This window comes from Colobus angolensis, unplaced genomic scaffold (assembly GCF_000951035.1).
Source record: "Colobus angolensis palliatus isolate OR3802 unplaced genomic scaffold, Cang.pa_1.0 Scaffold209, whole genome shotgun sequence".
NCBI lineage: Eukaryota > Metazoa > Chordata > Mammalia > Primates > Cercopithecidae > Colobus > Colobus angolensis.
In genome coordinates this window covers 674,986-696,000 of record NW_012115255.1, presented here as the reverse complement: position 1 = coordinate 696,000, position 21,015 = coordinate 674,986, and the positions used below count along the sequence as shown (strand labels likewise).

General features: G+C 48.1%; 1 protein-coding gene across 1 annotated transcript in view; it reads left to right on the top strand.

The window, feature by feature from the left end:
- The window catches only part of DIP2C (DIP2 disco-interacting protein 2 homolog C (Drosophila)), a 263,569-nt gene that overhangs the window by 229,796 nt on the left and 12,758 nt on the right, over nt 1-21,015 (top strand). Inside the window, exon 35 of the mRNA XM_011942302.1 lies at nt 20,026-20,083. Coding sequence (XP_011797692.1) covers nt 20,026-20,083 — 58 coding nt within the window. The remainder of the gene's footprint in view (nt 1-20,025; nt 20,084-21,015) is intronic.

Below are 21,015 nucleotides of genomic sequence, written 5' to 3'. Positions count from 1 at the left end.
TGCATCTATATTTATCACACATAATGGCCTGTAAAAAAAAAAAAAAGAGAAAGAAAGAAACTCTGTTGCAGGATGGCAGTGGCCGGTGTGACAGCAGGAGTGTGGCCAGAGCCGCTTTATCTGACCGTCTCACCGGAAGGCAGGCAGGCACTTGGTTCTTTTCCTTCCTATTTGAGGCACCATTTTGCCCCCCTCGTAGAATGTCAGCATCCTGCCCACATTTATTTACATGATGTTTTGTGAAGGCGCTTAAAATAGGGGGTAGGGTTCAGGTTACCTTCTCTATGTGGCCTCCTAAGTGCCCCCTGAGAAGAAAAGTGGAGTTCTTGGTGAGTGTGTGAGGACTCCAGAAGGCAGGGATGGGGTTGAGCAGGGTGAGAAGCCCTTCAGAGGAATCTCTGCCCACCAGGGAGGACCCACTAAGACTCCAAAGAGGGAGGAAAGAAGGCGTGATTTTTACTGCAGACTTCACCCATTGAAACAGATCACTTTCCTCTTGGTGACTGTGGAGGTGCCCGTTCATTGTTGCTTAGGTGAAGTGTGTGGGACACTTAGGTGTCTTCCCTTACCGCCGTCAGCAGCTGCTCCGTGACATGTTGCTGTGTGTGCCTGTGCCTCGGGGTGTCTGGCGTGCCTGGAGGCATTTAGGATCAGCACAATTTGGGCAGTGGCTCAGCTGGCATTTGGTGGGGGGATGCCAGGGATGTCCCGACAGCCAGTGGCTGAGAGCTCGCATGCCAGGGCCAGGTGCCATGCCTGCCCTGACCAGTGGCTGAGAGCTCACGTGCCAGGGCCACGATTCACAACCGCCCTGACGGTTCATACTCGTAGATGCATGCCTGGCCCTGTGGCTCTTCCGTCAGGCCCTCCGGTCAACAGAACCACTGGCTGCACAGTTATGAAATCACAGAAGAGCGGTGGCCACCTAGGAGCCCTCGGGAGGCCCTGCATTCTGAGGACCAGAGGCAACGCCTGCCCCCAAGGCCACCAGCTGCCAGGGACAAAGTTCAGTCTGGAACACTTAGAAAAATCAGAAATGTAGTTTTAGATTAGATAACTTGTTTCTGGGCATACGATTTTCTAAATAACCACTTCTGGGCTTTAAAGCATGTCTACTTAACTCCCCATAAGAATTCTTTGGAAAATATCTCGTAATTGTATGACTTCCTGAAGAAGTGAGCAATATCTCATCAAATAACGCATGTATGCAGTTCTGTCTGTGGCCTGGCCCTCAAAGAGTAACCTTTTCCCTGACTGGGCTGCTAGCTGCTTTGGAAAGCGTCTGAAATGGAAGTGAGAGCACGTAGGGAACAGGAGCTTGCGGTGCAGTTCACTTTCCCACACACCACTGCGTGGGTCTGGTTGGCACCCACGCCGCCGACTCTTGCTGCTCGCTGGCCTAGGCTCTGACCTTTGAGCAGTGCCGAGTGCAGCTCCTCGGGCGCCAGACATCTTCATGAGACTCAGACCCGACCCCCATCCTCAGCATTTTACATGAAAGGAGAAAAGCAGAGTCTGGCTCTACATTGCAGAGCAACTTCCTTTCACTGGGCCCTGCCCAGGCACCCCTGAACCCTCCCTGCTGCTCTCTAGATGGACCGTGTGCCACTCTTCCTTCCATGCCCTGGGGTGGGAGACGCTGCCCTTCCCTGCCAGGTCCTGGGGCTGCTCTCACTCTTCTCATTCCTTTCAGTTTTTTTCTCCATGATGTTCTCTCTCTGACCTTTCTGACTGGGTCTGTCTGTGGCCCCCTCCGTCTGGCTGGGCCCCTTCTCCCTTACCCTCAGTGCGGAGAACCTCAGTGGCGTCCCAGCCTTGCTCTCTGATGCCCCCACCACCTACTCACAGTCCGCAACCCCCAGCCCACCTGCAAGGAGTCTGGCCCCAGGGGCCTTTCCTCCAGTCCTCCAAGCTCAGCTCCAAAGCCCTCTCCTTCCTTAAACCTCCCTTAAACATTCCGAAGTAAAAATACATCCAGCTTTAATCTCCAGCATCACTTTCGACCTTTACCAGCATGTAACACACCTCATGCTGCAGCCACTGGCAGAGGGGGCTCTGGGTCACACAGGTAAGAAGTCAGCTCCTCTGGGAACGAGGTATTACGCTCTGTAACCTGTTTCCCTCTTGCCTTAGTCTGTTTCCGTTTCTATAAAGGAACACCTGAGACTGGGTGATTTATAAAGAAAAGAAGTGTTTTGGCACAGGGTTCTGCAGGCTGTACAGAAAGTGTGGTGCCTGCATCTGCCTCTGGTCAGGTTTCAGGGAGCTTCACTCATGGTGGAGGGAAAGAGGAGCTGCAAGTGAAGAGATCCATGGTAGGAGGAGGGGACAGACTGTCTTTAGCCACCGGCTCTCCTGGGAGCTGTAGAGCAAGAACCTGCTCACCCTCAGGGAGGGCCTGCATCTATTATGAGGATCTGCCCCCATGACTCTGACTCCTCCCATTAGGCCCCACCTCCAACCCTGGGGATCACATTTCAGCAGGAGCTCGGGGAGTGCGGGGGAGGCGCTCAGAACAGGTGCAGTAAAACCAGGCTTCCCGGGCACCTGTGAGGACAAAGTAAAGGAATGCTGTGAAGAGCTGGACTGGGGCGGATGCTGTCACGGTGAGCTCCAGCAGCTGGATGATGACAGAGGACTCACCTCTTCTGCTCCACTGGCCTAGGGCTGCTGACCACAGAGGGTGAGAAAGTCGACAGTCCAAGGCCAGCAGTCGGGAGGCAGTGAAATGAGAGCCACTGAAAGCATTGACCCTTTTCTTTGTTGTTACTCTTCCTATAAAAATGGGGTGGTGGTTTTCTCACTTGATCTGCATTAGGGTCTGTCACAGGATTAATTACTGTTCCTGTTGCTTTAATGGCACACTCCCTCGGGAGCTCCAAGGCACCTGCTCATGTATCGTCTAATTACTCTGGAGAAGGTTAGCTTATTGGTATGCACATGCAATTTCCTTGAGAGAGAATATGAATGTGCACGCGCACAAGAAAGACGGCCTACAGAGGAAGACGACCATTGTGGAAGTCAGTGGTTAAACAGGTGTATTAGCCATTTCTACTTGGTTTTCTGCCTCTGTTTCTGATGCCCTTTTTATTCTTGGAGCCATGGTGGGTGGGACCTGCCTGCATCTGTGACAGGTCACCATGGAGAGCATTTCTGCATCACAGAGTGAGGAGACGCACTCTCCCTGCTTCTGGAACAGATTACAGTCCCACATGTGCAGGAAGGAAATGATGAAATTGTGTTAATACTATTTGAAAGTGATTGTTCACTTTAAAAATACTTTTACAGTGTAATTCATTTAAAATGAATTCATACGTCTCTCAATGACTTCCAATTTGGTCTTTCCATGAACACTTTAGTTTTTCAGACTTTAGATAGGAAATATATATATATATTTGTCTGCGTTTGAAGATGGGGTTTTTAAGGCTGGGGAACAGGCTCACACCTGTAATCCCAGTGCTTTGGGAGGCCAAGGCAGGAGAATCACTGGAGCCCAAGAGTTTTGAGAGCAGCCTGGGCAACATAGCAAGACTCCATCTCTACATTTTTCAAAAATGAGCTAGGTGTGGTGGCATGGGCCTACAGTCCTAGCTACTCAAAAAGCTGAGGTGGGATGAGTGCTTGAGCCTAAGAGTTAGAGGCTACAGTGAGCTGTGATCACACCGCTGCACTCCAGCCTGGGCAATGGAGCAAGACCTTGTCTCAAAAGAAAAAGAAACAGTTTCAGCAATTTTTTATATCTTAAGAACATTACATTGGTGTAAAGTCCTAGGATGAAAACTTTCTTAGCTTCCTCAGGGCTTGGAACCTGAAGTCATAATTAAAGTGTATTACCAGAAAAGCACAGATACTAAATTAATTCCTGCTCAGTGTTAGTCCAAGTATCAAGATCCTGAGAGCAGGGGGCGCAGAATAAAAGTGCATCAATAAACTTGAGACTTACAAGCAGAATGGAGGGAGTGAAGATAGAGATAAAGACAAATAGCTTAACAAGAGCCTTTCACTCGGTCAGGTCCTTGTGTGTGTGTGTGTTTCAGTGCATGTGAGTGTGCTGTGAATACGTGCATGTGTGTGTTGCAAGTATGTGAATAGTGTCTGCACATGTGAATGAGTTTGTGCATATGCAAGCTTGCCTGTGTCATGTGTTGTGTGGGTGAGTGATATGAGTACAAGTGCATATATGCATGACAGTATGAGTTTGTACAAGTGTGTATATATGCTGTTGTGTGTTACAAGTGTGCATGTGTGTCCAATATTGCATGTTTCAACTGCACGTGCATGTGCACGAGTGTAGTGTGTGCTGCAAGTGTAGACACGTGCATGTGTGTGTCATGAGTGTGTTGCAAGTATGTTACAAATGTGTGACTGTTTCAAATGTGTACACATTTATGACTTTGCACGTGTGTGTGTGCATACAAATATGCAGCATATATTTGTGCAAACATGAGTACATGCAAGTATGAGTATGCATGTGTGTGTTGCATGGGTGGGTGCCTGTGTGTGGTACAAGTGTATGAGAGTTTGCAAGAATGCAAGGGCACTCCCATGTGCATGTGTGTTCTAGTGTGAGTCTGCATGTGTGAGTGTAGTGTACCGAGTGTTTTATGTGTGTGCAAGTATGTTGCATGTGTACATGTGTGCATGCGGATGAGTTTGTGCTGATGTGTGGGCTATGTATTTGTGTTGCGTGTATGTGCATGTGCACATGCACATTGAGTCTTAGTATTGCCTTGTATTTTGTATGTGGAGTTGTGTTAAAAGTATGCACACGTGTGCATGCATGTGGAAGTGTGTGCATTCGTGTGCATACATGTGTACATGAGAAGGATTTGCTGGGAGGGGGCCACAGTTCTCCAGGTGGTCTTTAGTCCACTCATCATGGCCTGTGGTCTTAGCAGACTGAGAGTTGGGCTCTCAGTGGAGCTCCTGCACCTTTACTGAATTAGTTATGTGCTGTGTAGTGCCGTTTCTGTCAATGACAGACCACAGTGGTCTCCAAGACAGTGTTCCCTAAATGACAGTGGTTCCATAAGACTGTAATGAAGCTGAAAAATTCCTGTGAAAATGGAGTCTATTGATGTTGTGGCCATCATAATGCAATATGTCACCTGTTTGTGGCTATGCTAGCGTAAACCTGTGCTGCCAGTTGTATGAACGTATAGCATGTAGGATCATACACAGTAGATGCATAATACTGGATTGTGATAAGATACCTGTGTAACCAGTTTATGTACTTACCTTTAATGTCGTTATCTTAGAGTATATTCTCTCTGCTTACAATAAAAAAGTTAACTGTAAGACAGCCTCAGCACGTCCTTCAGGAGGAATCCAGCAGAAAGCATTGTTCACACAGATGACAGCTCTGTGCATGTCATTGCCCTAAAGACCTTCCAGTGGGACAAGATGTGGAGGTGGAAGGCAATGATTTCGGTGATCCTGACCCTGTGGAGGCCCAGATTAATGTGTGTCTGTGTATTAGTTTTTAACAAAGTTTAAAAAGTCAAAAACTTTTAATAGAAAATGATATAAGGATAAATTATTTTCGTACAGCTGTACAATATGTTTTACTCTGTTTTTATAAGTGAGTCAAAAAGCTTTAAGGAATTTACAACATAGAAAGTTACAGTAAATGGAGATTAATTTATTTAACAAAGGAATTTTCTTACAGATTTAGTGTAGCTTATGAGTACAGTGTTTACGAATCTACAGCCACATGCAGTGATGTCTTAGCTCACGAGTGCAGTGTTTATGAATCTACAGCCGCGTGCGGTGATGTCTTAGCTCACAAGTAGTCTTTACGAAGTCTATAGCCACATGTGGGTGATGTCTTAGCTTACGAGTACAGTGTTAAGAATCTACAGCCACGTGCGGTGATGTCTTAGCTCACGAGTACAGTGTTTACGAAGTCTACAGCTGTGTGCGGTGATGTCTGCTTACAAGTACGGTGTTTACAAATCTACAGCTGCGTGTGGTGTTGTCTTAGCTCACAAGTATGGTGTTTACGAAGTCTACAGCCACATGCAGTAATGTCTTAGCTTACGAGTACAGTGTTTAAGAATCTACAGTCGTGAGTCGTGTGTGGTGTTGTCTTAGCCCATGGGTATGGTGTTTACAAATCTACAGCTGTGTGAGGTGATGTCTTAGCTTACAAGTACAGTGTTTACGAAGTCTACAGCTACGTATGGTGATGTCGTAGCCCTTTGTGTGCACTTACCACTCACTCACCCAGAGCAGCTTCCAGTTCTAAAAGCTCTGTTTATGGGTAAGTTTCCTATATGGGTGAGCCATTTTTTATCTTTTGACAGCATGTTTTACTGTGCCTTTTCTGTGTTTAGATACACAAATACTGTTGTATTGCAATTGTGTATAGTCACCTGCTGTCCAGGTGGGCAGCCTGGGAGCACTTGGCCGTACCATACAGCATAGGAGCATAGGAGGCTACCCCATCCCTGAGTATACAGGTCCCCGTCCCTTGGGTACCATAGCTGAGCCCTTAGGGTGGTTTGTCTGGCTGCAGTGAATTTAACAGGTGCTTGGATTCGGCTCAGGACCCATTGTCTGGCCTCAGATCTATCACTTTCTGGCCATGTGATCCTGCATACGTTGCCTTCCTGTATTTTACTTTCTCTGCCTGTGAAATGGCAGAAGCAGTACCACTCCTAGAGTCATTAGGAGGATTCTTGGTGTGTGTCAGGTGCTTGGGACAATGCTGGCCAGCTGTCTCAGTACAATTATCTGATATAGTTATACCTTTACATGGATATACGATTATGTGTATGTACTCATGCAAATGCCTTTTTCTTATTAGTTTATATTTTTTTCCTTTCTTTCTGCTCTGGCTGTCTTCAGGCATGAACAGCCTCCTAATCCATCGTCTTGCCCAACTTGAGATGATCATCGGGTAAGGGACAGTAGGGCTTTCATGATTCCTTAAACAGAACTTGCAGTCTACTTGAAAACAGATGACAAACCAGTGGGGAAAACTGAATGAAAAATAAAGAATTCACATTCACACTATGTCACTTGTGGTATTTGGACACAATGTCCTGCGAGGCTTTGTCGTCCTCCTGGTGCCTGGTTTGCAGCTCCCACTTCTCTTGCTCCCCACTCTCCAAAAATCCCCTGGCCAGGTGTGTGTGGAAGGAGAGCAGTCACGGAGCACCGTGGCCACCCCGCAAGCGGGTGAGGACACGGTTCCCAGAGGCAGGCTCCCAGGTCCTGCCCCTCTAAGGCATGTTTTCAGGAGATGGAAGAGGCAGGCTTACTGCCAAAATATTTTTGTCTCTGCTTTTTTAGAATTACCATCCGTATCCCAGAAAGACTGTGTCCATGTTTAAACTCATTAATATTTTTAGTCTTTACATCCCATTCTCTAATTTCTTCTTTCACTTTGCCATATCAGTGTAACTTTAAACCTTTCAGGGCCTCAGTTTATCTCCTAAATGAGGCAATTAAGCTGCAATGAGCAGCTCCCACCCACTATGACCCCCTGCAGCTGCCTTTTCTCCTGACCCCCTCCACCTTCCCCAGACCCCAGCCCTCTACTGTCTGCTCAAGGTCCTGGGGCTGACCAGCATCCCCTCCCTCTGACATCGCCAGTGTTTCCTTATCTTCGAAGTCATCTATCTGAATGTAAACATGACGTGACAAATGCCGTCTAAAAACAAAAATCCTCCTTTGACCCTTTTCACCCGTGGCCACCACATGGCCCTCTCCCCCAACAGCTGAACACCTCAGAGGGTCTGGGTTCATCTGCTGGCTCATGAGAGACAAAGCCCCATGTCCCCACAGTTCCCTGGTGGCACCCAGCAAGGCCACCTACGACCTCACCCGAATGTTCCACGCTGAGTGCCAGTGGATGCTGCTGAGCCTACCCTCCTGCTGGAAACTCACTCTTCTCATTGGGTTTAGGGACTACACACTGATAGTTCTTTTGTTGACATAAACAGAAAAGCTTATTTTTCTGTTTAATAAACAAAAGATGTCTTATGATTTAATAAACAAAAAGATGCTTTTCAAGTCCTTTCTGTGGAGAAGGAGTTGCCTGGCTGCTCAGGGTGAGTTCCGGTTTCTCCACATGCTAAGTTGGGCCGCCTCTGATTCGTTTCTCCACACGCTCAGGGCCGCTCCTCATTCCAGTTTCTCTGCACGCTCAGGGCCGCCTCTGATTCGTTTCTCCAGACGCTCAGGGCCGCTCCTGATTCCAGTTTCTCCAAAGGCTCAGGGCCACGCTTGATTCCGGTTTCTCCACACGCTCAGGGCCGCCTCTGATTCCGGTTTCTCCACACACTCAGGGCCCTCCCTGATTCCGGTTTCTCCACACGCTCAGGGCCCTCCTGGTTCCGGTTTCTCCACATGCTCAGGGCCCTCCTGGTTCGTTTCTCCACACACTCAGGGCCGCGCCTGGTTCCGGTTTCTCCACACGCTCAGGGCCGCGACTGGTTTCGGTTTCTCCACACGCTCAGGGCCGCTCCTGGTTCCGGTTTCTCCACACGCTCAGGGCCGCGCCTGGTTCCGGTTTCTCCACACGCTCAGGGCCGCGACTGGCGGTTTCTCCACACGCTCAGGGCCGCTCCTGGTTCCGGTTTCTCCACACGCTCAGGGCAGCCTTTGATTCAGGTTTCTCCACACGCTCAGGGCCGCGCCTGGGTTCCAGTTTCTCCACACGCTCAGGTCCCTCCTGGTTTCGGTTTCTCCACACGCTCAGGGCCGCACCTGGTTCCGGTTTCTCCACACACTCAGGGCCGCACCTGGTTCCGGTTTCTCCACACGCTCAGGGCAGCGACTGGTTTTGGTTTCTCCACACGCTCAGGGCTGCCTTTGATTCCGGTTTCTCCACACGCTCAGGGCCGCTCCTGGTTCTAGTTTCTCCACACGCTCAGGGCCGCTCCTGGTTCCGGTTTCTCCACACGCTCAGGGCTGTGCCTCCGTACTGGTTTCTCCACACGCTCAGGGCCGCTCCTGGTTCCGGTTTCTCCACACGCTCAGGGCCGCTCCTGGTTCCGGTTTCTCCACACGCTCAGGGCCGCGCCTGGGTTCCAGTTTCTCCACACACTCAGGGCCGCTCCTGGTTCCGGTTTCTCCACACACTCAGGGCCGCTCCTAGTTCCTGTTTCTCTACACGCTCAGGGCTGTGCCTCCGTACTGGTGTCTCCACACACTCAGGGCCGCTCCTGGTTCCTGTTTCTCCACACCCAGGGCTGTGCCTCTGATTCCAGTTTCTCCACACGCTCAGGGCCGCTCCTGATTCCAGTTTCTCCACACGCTCAGGGCCGCTCCTGATTCCAGTTTCTCCACACGCTCAGTGCCGCGATTGGTTCCGGTTTCCACTGCCTCTGATTCCGGTTTCTCCACACGCTCAGGGCCGCACCTGGTTCCGGTGTCTCCACACACTCAATATTGTGTTGATTAAACCTCTACTCTCCATCCCTCTTCCCTCAGCCCCTAGCACCCGCCATTCTACTTTGTCAATGAATTAGACTACCTAGGTAGGTACCTCATATAAGTCCAGTCCTATGGTATTTGTCTTTTTGTGACTGGCTGATGTTACTTAGCATGTCCTTAAGGTTCATCGATGTTGTAGCACATGTCAAATTCTCCTTCCTTTTTAAGATTGAATAATATTTCCTTGTACGTATACACCACACTTGGCTCATCCGTTGTCTGCCGATGTTCACTTGGGTTGCTTCCACCTTTGGGCTGTTGTAACTGATGCTGCTGTGAACATGGTTTATAGATATTGCTGAAGACCTGGTCTCAGTTCTTTTGGGTATATACTCAGAAGTGGAATTGCTGAACCATACAATAGTTCTATTTTTAATTTCTGGAGGAACTGCCATACTGTTTTCCACAGCCGCTGCATCGTTTTACTCTCCCACCAGCAGTGCACATGGGTCTGGTTTCTCCATGTGCTCACCAACAGTCACTGTTTTCTATTTTTTTTTTGAGAGTAGCCACCCTAATGGGTGTGAGATGCTATCTTGTGGCTTTGGTGTGCGTTTTCCTAGTGATGGTCTTGTTGAGCATCTCATGCTCAACTGCTGTTTGTATACCTTCTTTAGAGAAATGTCTATTCAAGTTTTTCCACACTTTTTAACTGGAGTGGTTTTTTTGCTTGGTTTGTTTTTTGGGTTTTTTTTGGGTATTGAGTTGTAAGAGTCCCTTACATATTCTCGATATTAGCCTCTTAACAGATACGTGATTTGCAAATCTTGCTCCCATTTCCTGGGTTGCGTTCTCACTCTGCTGATTCTGTTGATTGTGTCCTTTGATGAACAGAAGCTTTTAATTTTGATGTCCAGTTTATCCTCTTTGTTTTCTGCATATACTTTTGGTGTCGTAGCCAAGAAATAATTGACACATCCAATGTCATGAGGCTTTTCCCTTAACAATCTACAGTTTTATCTCTTACATTTATGTCATTGATCCACTTTGAGTTAAATAATTTTAAATATTTTTTAAAGGCAGAGACATGACGTTGGCAAAAATGTCAATGTCATAAAGACAAAAAAGACTTTGGAAATCTTCCCATTTAAGGCAAGCTGAAGAAATGACAACAAAATACAAAACCTGATGCTAGGGTGAGCCCTGCACTCAAGGTGGGAACTGTAGGGATGTTACTGGAGTAATGGGAAGAATTGGAAAGAGGCTATAGATTAAATATTGAATCAATATTAAAATAATTGAAACTGATAACTGTTCTGTGAGTAAGTAAGATAATATCCCTATTCTCAGGAAATCCACCTATAAATACTTAGGAGTAAAGGGGCCTTGATGTAGTTAACTTACCCTCAAATGGTTCAGAAAAAAACTGTATGTGCATATTGGGTAAGATGGGGTGGGCAGTGCAAATTATAAAGCAGATGGAACATAATATTAACAAGCAATGAACCTGGGTGTTACAAGTATTCTTTATACTGTTTTCATTCTTACAAGGTTACTATAATTTTGAAATTATTTTGAAAAAACTTTTACACATGCTCATAAACATCAAATCTAGAATTGTTTTTCAAGTCTTTCTAGTCTTACTCAAAAAGGGAAAGTTGCTCCACGTTAGTCAAGACTTCGGTGACGGAAACCAAGTTGGACCATTTTAGCAAGTGAAGATTGAGGTAGGAGGTGCCTGAGGAACTGGAGGGTGGGGTGGAGGTGCAGCCCAGTGACAGGGAGGGCCTGGAAGCAAAGCCCAGAAGACCCTCAGGAGTCCCCTTGTCATCTTACTTCTCTGCTCTGTGCACACTTCTGTGCAAATGGATCAGCTCTCTGTGCTCATTCCACCTAGGAGAATGCTGCAGCCCCACGGTCATTAGACCTCCTCTGTCAGACGGCTGCCTATCCCCAAGCTACTGGGCCTGGGGCATGGGCTTGGTCACCCAGAGGTGGGAGGCTGTGCCCTCCATGAGGCCAGCAGTCTCACATCTCAAAAGCCAAGAAGAGAGCACACACCCTCTCCTCTCCAGCATGGGCTGTGCAGAGCGATGCCTCCAGAGAGGGCATGTGGAAGGGATGGGGAAAACCTGCACACGTGACCCAGCTAAGTGCGAAGTCACTGTCAGCGGTGATGAGCAAGGGGGCTTTGATGTGATGCCATGGGAAGGGTGCTCATCTCTGAGGCCTTTCTCCAAAATGCCTGTGATCCGTGTCTACCCATGAACAATGTTAGACAAGTCCCAACCAAAGGGTGGCCTACGAAACACCTCACCAGTCCCCTCAAAACCGTCAAGGTCAGCGAAACGGACATTTCTAAGAGACTGTCACAGCCCATAGGAGCCCAAGGAGACGTGATGGTCAATTGTCATGTGGAATCCTGGGTAGGATCCTGGGACAGGAAAGGGATTTTAGGGGGAAATGAGGAAGCCTGAGTAAAGGATAGATTTAAATCATCTCAGTGTTGGCTCACTAATTCTAACTAATGTTGGATTGCGCACATTCTGAGACTGGGTTGTATTGTAGGGCAATGTGGGAGCTCTACTTCTCAGTTTTTCTTAAATCTGAAACTCCTAAAAAGTGTATTTTTAACTTTTTTATTTTAATTAACACATAATTGTACAACTCATAGGGTACATAGTGATGTTTCGATACATATAACGCGTAGTGAGCAGATCAGGATATTAGATCAGGAACGTGTATCATTTCTTTGGAAATGTTTGGTATCTTCCTCCTAGCTATTTGAATAATAAATTACTGTTAGTTATAGTCATCCTGCCGTGGTACAGAACATTGGAACTTCTTCCTCCCATCCAGCTGCGATTTTGTTTCCTTTAACAAATCTCTCCCCATCCCTCCCTTCCCAGCCTCCACTATGCCCTGTTATACTTTGTACTTCTATGAAATCAACTTTCTTTAGCTTCCACATATGAGTGAGAACGTGTAGTATTTAATTTTCTATTCCTGGCTTATTTCCCTTTACTTAATGTACTGTGCTTCCATCCGTCTTGTTGCAGATGATAGGGTTTCATTCTCTGTTGTGGCTGAATCCTATTCGGTGTTACGTACCACACCTTCCATATCCATTCATCTGCTCTTGTCCTCCTGGGTGGATTCCTATCTTGGCTATTGTGAATCGGGCGTAGTAAACAGAGGCGTGCAGATGTCTCTCCAGTACACTGATGATTTCCTTTCCTTTGGATAAACGCCCAGGAGTGGGACTGTTGGATCACATGGTAGTTCTGTTCGTAGTTTGGTATGTGTGTGTGTATGTGGTGGGGCAGTGGGGGTGGGGAGGGTTGTTTTGTTTTGTTTTTGAGACAGTCTCACTCTGTCACCCAGGCTGCAGTACAGTGGCACGATCTCGGCTCACTGCAACCTCCGCCTCCGCGGTTCAAGCGATTCTCCTGCCTCAGCCTCCTGAGTAGCTGGGACTACAGGCATGTGTCACTATGCCCAGCTATTTTTTGTGTTTTTTTAATAGAGGTGGGGTTTCACCATATAGGCCAGGCTGGTCTCCAACTCCTCACCTTGTGATCAGCCTGCTTCGGCTTCCCAAGGGTGTGTGTGTTTTAAGGAGCCTTCGTACTGCTCTCCATGGTGGCTGTATTAGTTTACATTCCTACCAGCAGTCTGTAAGAGTCCCCCTTTCTCTGTATCCTCACCAGCATTTGATATTTTTTGTCATTTTGATAATGGTCATCTTAATTGGAGTGAGGTGATATCTCATTGTGGTTTTGACTTCCACCTCCCAAGTAACAATAAGTATAAGCAGCTGAGCGGTCTTTGTTGCTGCTCTGCCTGTGGAGTAGCCATTTTTTATTTCTTTACTTTCCTAATAATCTTGCTTTCACTTGAAAAAAAAAAAAAAAGACTTCCACTTCTCTGATGATTTGTGATGTTGAGCAATTTTCATGTATTTTCTGGCCATTTATGTCTTTTGAGAAATGTCTGTTTGGATCATTTGCCCATTTTTAAATCAGTTTTTTGTTTGTTTTTTTGCTGTTGAGATGTTTGAGTTCCTTATATATCCTGAATACTAATCCCCTGTCTGGTGAGTAGTTTGCAAATGTATTCTTTTATTCTGTAGGTTGTTTTTTCACTTTGTTTTCTTTGCTGTGCAGAAGCTTTTAAGTTATATATAATCCTGTTTGCTTATTTTTGCTTTTGTGGCCTGTGCTTTTGAGGTCTTATTCAGAAAGTATTTTTTTAAAAACCAAGGAGTTCCCAAAAAAGTTTTTTTTTAATTCAATGCAAATGAATGTCATGAAAACCTTATGAATGGACATAAAGTGATAAAAAATTTATCCCAGTCTTTGCCACAGAAATATTGATGCATTTTTTTCTTTTTCTTTTTTTCTTTTTTTTTTTAGATGGAGTATCACTCTGTCACCCAGGCTGGAGTGCAGTGGCATGATCACAGTTGACTGTGACATCTGCCTCAAGCGATCCTCCCACCTCACCCTTCCCAGTAGTTGGGACTACAGGTGCACACCACCACACCTTGCTGATTTTTGCATTTTTTGTAGAGATGGGGTCTCACTACATTGCCTAGGCTGGTCTCAAACTCCTGGGCTCAAGTGCACTTCCTGCCTCAGCCTCCCAAAGTGCTGAGGTTATATGCGTGAGCCACTGCACCTAGCATATTGATGCGTGTGATTCGGATCTTAGGAAGCAGGGGTCTGTGCTCGGGATTAGCATTCAGAAATTGAGCACTTCTGAAACTTGAAACCCATCTGGCCTTGGAAGAAGATGGAAGAGGGCAGTTTGGGCTGCAAGATCGGCTCAGTCCAGGCCTCCCAATGGCGTCTTTTGTGGGAAGAAAACACAGAGCTCTCTCTCGCCTGAGGGAGAGAAAAGGGAAAAGGAAGGACAGAAGAGTCTGGATTGGAGGAAGTTACTTCAATAATTTTATAAATGAAAAAAGTACACAAAGTACGCCGTGGTACTTCATTTGTGCAGTGCGGTTAGATTAGATGAAAACATTCCTCTGTTTTCTTTTGTTGCCCATTTTTAGGGTGATTGGTATCTGTTTCTGGACTTCCATGATCGAGATCTGCTTGCCCTTGGCCTTTTGTAGTGGCCACCGTGGGCCGTCTCTTGTGGTCGTCTGTAGGTTTCGTTAGGGCTTGAGTCCCGGGAGGACCTCCTGTGGAAAGAATAGTGCATTTGTTTTTGGTTTGGTTTGTGGTTTTGGATGTGTGAACATGCCTATTTATTTTTAAGCACTGTTGTTGTTCCTTGTGATTTTAATACTCTTACGTGCTCCACTGGTTGCAAAGGAAATGGCAAGATATTAAAATCCCAACTTTGACAGTAACGCTTGCCTCATCCTCTGTGCGCCTTAGCTGCCAGGAAGCTGCAGACTAGACTCAGTCACAGCCTGTTAATTAATCTAAAGTTTTTGAGTATTTAATTTCCCCTCTATCTTTGGGGATTTTTAAAAGCTTATATTTCAGATGGTCTTATTATACTGGGCATTTTAAATGCTTCAAATTAATTTTGGAAGAAGGTGTAGTTTAAAATCTTAAGTAAAAGTTTTGGTTGTTTTTTCAGTGACACATTCATAAATGCCATCCTCAAACTGCAAGTGTGGCTGTGCTGCAGCTCAGCTTTCCATGACCGGGTTACCCTGTGTACTGTCTGCTCCCCTTGAAATGCCACAGAGTTGGCACTGAGGACAGCACCAGCTCCGTCTGCATCTGGTCTGTCAAGCCAGTTTTTGAGACTGAAGGTGCAGAGGGTGCTGGACCCTTCGGGTCATGAGTGACCATCAGGCCAGTGCTGAGCAGTGGCGTGGGCGGGCAGGGTGGGCTTCTGGTGGGTGCTCTGCTGACATCTGCATCAGGCGCCCCACCTCGGGGCATTGGTCAGGGGCTCCGGCTGCCCTGGTCTGAAGCAGTCATCTTTCTGGCGGGAGCAGTGCTGCCGTCTGCCGGCGCACTTCTGTTGGGGCAGAGAGTGGTATTTGTTTCTTGGTGGTTGTGACGTCTCCGGAGCTGGTGTGCTGACAGATGCTCTGCCAGCCCGCGGGTGCTGCCAGGGGGTGGTGGTCCTGGGCAGAGGGCAGGTGTCCTCATCCCCCTTTGCACGGCTCAGACAAGGCTCCTTGCTCCTTGGTGAGAATCTCAGTTGGATGACGAAAGAGCCCCTTCTGTAGCTTTGTGGGGAAGGATTAGCGAGAAGTTCAACCATGGCTCTCCTTAGACAAATGATGAAAAGCCTGGTTATCTCAGCAGCACCTTCCTGCCCGTTCCCGGGAGGCCAGGCGTGTGATGCTGGGAGGCACGAGTGAAGAATGAAGACCTCACAGACCTGTCGTGACAGCCGTGCGTTCCTTCCCCACTCAGGGTTGCACGGCGCCATCGGGGCTTCAGCCTTCTGAGCTGTTGCTTCCAGCAAAACAGGTTGCTAAGTTCGAGTCCATCTGAGGGCAGTTCAAGGACAGGGCAAGTTAGAGGCTAGTAGCAACTCATGTCAACTCTCTCTCTTTGCTTTTCTATCAAAAGTTTAACTTCAAGTCCACTTGACAGCATAGGATGAAAAGACAGTTTATTCCCCACAAGTCCAAGATTCATACTGGAGTTGAGAAGAAATAAGGGGTGAGACAGAGGCCAGGCTGGAAAATTTTATTCAGACACTCGGTTAAATTGTAGCCTTGATGTGAAAGTAGGTGCACTGTTTAAAACCCACTTTCACCTGGTAATGGTTCATGGAGTCAATTTGGGCAGCAGTAATGCACGTTGGAGGCAGCAAGAAAAGTGGCACAAAGTTCCGGGTCTGGAGCTGACGGGTTTCCTCAGCCCTGAGTTGTCTAAAGCTGACTTTGCAGCGTGACCTGAGCGGAAAGTGCCCTCACAGAAAGTGCTGGACGCCAGCCTCGGCACGATGGCTCTTGGAAGATGAGAGTCTTCTTACAGCATCACTTGGTCCTTTTGGTGGCTCAGTCACACTTCCCGCGGGAGAGGGCCAGCCTGGCTGAGCCTGTATTCCTCCCTCCCTCGTGGAGTCCTCCTGCTCCGCTCTGGCTCCCGGAGTCCACAGACCTCTGCATCTCCCTCCAGCAGCCCCGCTTTCGTGTGCCAGGCAGCACCTTGGTTTTAACCTTACAACCTGGTTCTAACCGAGAAGTGTTAATAATCACCGCTACTCATAACTCACGGAAAACAAGCACTTCAGATCCGTAGCTCATTGAATTTGCCCAAACCTGGTGATGCCTGCCTGTGATCCCCAGTCTGAGAAAGTTGGCACCGAGCAGCAAAGTTTGACCCGGGTCTTAACTCAGCCCACTGTGTAACTGTGGAGAACACTACTTTTGTAGAACAACCAAGATCACCTGGCTTTATTTCTGTGAGTTCTTTGCACATGGAGGGAATCAGCCTTTTGATGTGTCTGTTACAAATACATCTGCTGGTTCTTTAGGAAGACATCTCTTCTGCCCTTAGACAGAGGGTACCTTTTTTCCTCTCTTGGCTGTGTGGATATTGTTCCCCTTGGCGTAGAAGAAGGAGTTCCTGTGTGGCACTTGCTAGCAGGATATGTAGCTTTTTCATCCAGGACCGTCCTGAGTGATGTAGCATCCTGTGCCTGTTTTCATATGAAGCACACCTTTTTCACATGAACCAGAGAGGGAATTCTTGAAGATCTTCTGTGTTTTCAACACTTCAGACAAGGTTCTCAGCTGAGATTCTGTCTTGCTTCCTTTCCGGAGGCTGAGGGTCAATATGGGGGCAGAGGCCGGAGGGTGAGGCGCTGGCCAGCACACACCTGCCCGGAGCCTCACCTGTCTGGTTTTCCTGCACGCACCCTAAGTGGGTGAGCACAGGGCAAGGTAAAAACCCACAGGGATGGAGATAAGGAAGATCTGGGAATGCTGCAGAGCCTGGGCCCTCCCTGGCGGAGCCCTGGGGCATTTGCCCTTCGCTTTTGTAACTCAAGAGCCTTGTTTCCTGAGTGACCCCCTTACCCGGTCTGCAGTCATCCCCATAGCAACAGCTCCCAGAGCTGCCTTGTGCACCTGACTCCGGCCAGCGACAGGATCTCGAACGTCCTGAAGTAGAGATGACTGAGGACTGGCACAGAAACGGAGATGGTGTGTGTCCCAAACAGCCCTCGGTTTTGGCTGAGTTTCACTGCCTGGCTGGTCATCTGGCTTTTGTAGTGCTGAGGTGGGGGCATGTGACCCCCCTCTCATTCGTTCTTTCTCCTCACCATCTTCAGGTGCCCCTTTCTCGCTGCTGCCCCAGCCTGAATGGCGTGGCTTCTCTCCTGCTGTCTTCCATCTGGAGCAGATAGCCCCTATCCGGAACCCACAGTTCGCCAGCTTTGACTCCACTTGGCCGCTCAGATCAGGGCATGTGTGTGGGCCTCCTGGCATGGCAGGAGGGAGTCAGTAGCGTTGTCCTGGCATGGCCACGTCCCGCCGACGTCCCAAGTGTGCGCGTGCCACCTCTGGCTGTGAGCTGCTCCGTGCTCAGTGTCTAAAGGAGCACGTTTGTGTTGCGCACCACAAATTCTAGGTATTCTCTCATGGCAAGTCCTGAAGTACCATAATGCTACCTGGCTCTTAAAAGTTCTTTAGTTTCTTGCAGTTCTGTGTGAAAACAGCCAGTAAGGCATTTTTGGAGGTTAGCATCATCAAGCCTGTCAGCATAGTCCGTAAGAGCTTGACTCATGTGAGCTCTTTGGCAGTCCTCTTCGGCTGCTGGCATCAAGGTTTCCCTTTGAGACAGACACCGCAGAGTTAAGGGTTCTCATCTGATCTGAAATGGCTCTAGTGAGTCCTCCTCCCTCATCAGACTCCTGCTGACGCACGCAGGCGCCCTCCCCAGCGTCTCCTCTCCCGTCTCCTGCAGAAGAGAAAGTGCTGCCAGCCTTCCCTATTCCGCCACAGATGATCCTCCCCGGCCCAGGCTGCTCCTGTCTGCAGCAACCAGAGAAGTCACGCCAGGCTGGGTGCGAGGAAATTGTCCTGTGGCCTCAGCCACTGAACAGCCAGAGGAGATGGTGCCCCTGACTGCAGACAGCCCTAGGTCCAGCAGGAGCAGTGCAGCCGGTCAAGGCCCTGTCAAGCCCTTCGCGCCGCTCCCTGGTTTATTGACACCACATGTCTGGCACATGCAGGACGTCAGGCCAGTACCACCTTCCACACTGCTGGGTGCCTCCCCCTGTGGGGGCAGGAACACCCCCAAGCCCGGAGGTGTCTGTACCTCATGCCACGCAGAGGGCTGCGCTGGACTGGCCCCTCAGGGCCCCGTGACACTCAGCCTTCTTTCTTGGTACCTCCTGCCCCTTCCCTACCCTTCATCCTCCTTCCTTGGCACATCTGTCAGTTACAGAGGAAGACTGCTGCGCCGAGTGCCTGAGAGTGGGTCCCTGGTGTGTTTCAAATCTCAGTGAGGGCTGGTCATGGTAATCTCCCGGAGGCTGAGACAGGAGGATCACCTGAGACCAGGAGCTTGAGACCAGCCTGAGCAACATAGTGAGATCTCCTCTCTACAAAAACGTAAAAGTTAGCCAGATGTGGTAGTACCCACCTGTAGCCCCAGCAACTCGGGAGGCTGAGGTGGAAGGATTGCTTGAGGCCAGGAGGTCAAGACTGCGATGAGCCATGATTGTGCCACTGTGCCCCAGCTTGTGTGACGTGAGTGAGACCCTGTCTCTTTAAAAAACAAAAAAACACATCCGTGGGGGGATGGTAAGAAGGTGTCTCAGGAGCCAGCAGGCCCCCTGCCCGCAGCCTGTCCCCAGGTGGGAGGCAGGTCCTCTGATCCGCTGTCTTCAAGCCTTCAAGCACTTTGTCCTTTGCTTTATTTTGTTTAAATAAAAATTGCCCCTTAGGTGAACGAAGAGTGTCATGGTCTACTAGGCACTTGGTAAAAATGCAAAACCAGTAGTGAAGGCCTCAAAATACAGAAATAACGCACCTGGGAGGACCGTTAGCGAAGCTCTGGTTGTGACCCGCTGCGATTTCCCTGGCAGTTCTTAAGATTAAATTATCACTACGTATTCTTCGAAGTAAAAGAGTTTAATTTCTGAGTACCTTTGCCGTCAGGGCCCGGCAATTCTCTCTGCTCCTTTGGCTGTGATGCACGTGCTGTCTTGGGAGGGCTCTCGGCCACAGCACGCCTAGCCCTGCCTTCGGTGCCCGCACCTTCTTGGGAGGGCTCTCGCCTGCTGCACACCTAGCCCTGCCTTCCACCCACAGGACAGCCGTCGGTGCTTCAGGACCAGGCGACACGGTCATGGGTGACCCACAGCTCTTTCAAGGATGCTCTGTAATCCGTGTTCTTTTCCCTTTCTGAAAATGCTAAGTGGACTCATGGTAACTTTAAGTTCAGAGTCATTTTTCCAGTTATTTTGCAGGTTTGAGAGATGTGGCTTCATCTGTCTTCTCTGTGGCCCTTACTTTGGGTACAGTTTCCTCTGCTGCTGGGTTGTTCTTTTTACAACTTCTGTCTTTGCCATTGGATGATGCTCAGAATCAACTTTCCTGGACAGCTGCCAGGCTTGTGACCTCGTGTGAATTGGTGAAGGGGAAAACTGGACAGAAAACACATCTAGGAATATTTTAGGAACATTTTCTCTTTCTGTTTGCAGAGTTCGCTTAGTGGAAAGAGGATCCCCTCATAGCCTGCCCCTGATGGAATCGGGAAAGGTAAGTATTATAGGAAGAAGCCTGCATTTCTCTATCAGTTTGCTTCTGAGTGTAGGAGCTTTGAAGTTTTCAGAAATGTATTTTTTAGAAGGTTTTTTCCTAACTTGAAAGTAACATATCCATGAGTATAGAAACTCAAAATAACAGTGTTTTAAACACGTTAGACTTTTTTCCTCAGGTAAAAGTTAGGAAATAGGCATCTCCTGCTCCATGAAGCCAGCACAGGCCCTGGTGCCTTTGGTCTCTTTCAGCACATTGGAGCCCAATTCCCAGGGGCACCTGAGGAGCTGAGGCGGCTGCTGCTGCTCCAGCCATCATTTCCGCGTTCCAGCCAGCAGGAGGAGAAAAAGAAAAGAACAAAGCATGCAGACCATAGGGAAGGTTCCCAAGCTGTCCTACACTGAAATTCCGTTGATCAGAACGTGGTCACATGGCCACACGTAGCTAAAGGTTGGGAGCTATTGAGATATCAATTCTGAATCTCTATAGGCCTACCTAAAAATCAGGGTATCTGTTACTATGGAAGTAGAAAAGAATGGTTATCAAGAGACAACTAGTAGTTTCTGCCACAGTGGCTGTTTTGTTTTGTTTTTGTTTTGTTTTGTTTTCCTAGCACTACAGGGCAAGAAACATATTTAAACCTAAAACATATTTAAACCTTTTTTTTTTTTTTTTTTTCCTTTTTGGCCCCAGTTGTCAGATTCCTTCTCCGTTGACATAATTCGAAAAGCATCTCATGTTGCTTCTGGACCTATTATAAAATTGCCTGCATGGCCGCAACTTAGAATTCTTTCCAGAGTTGGTTCCAACAGTAGGAATGTGCTCACCATCCATCTTAACAGTCTGGCAGACCATAGTCAGCAGCAGAGACCAGAGCCCTGAAATCTCACTTCCAACTTAAGTGAGATTTAACAGTATGACTATTCCATGAT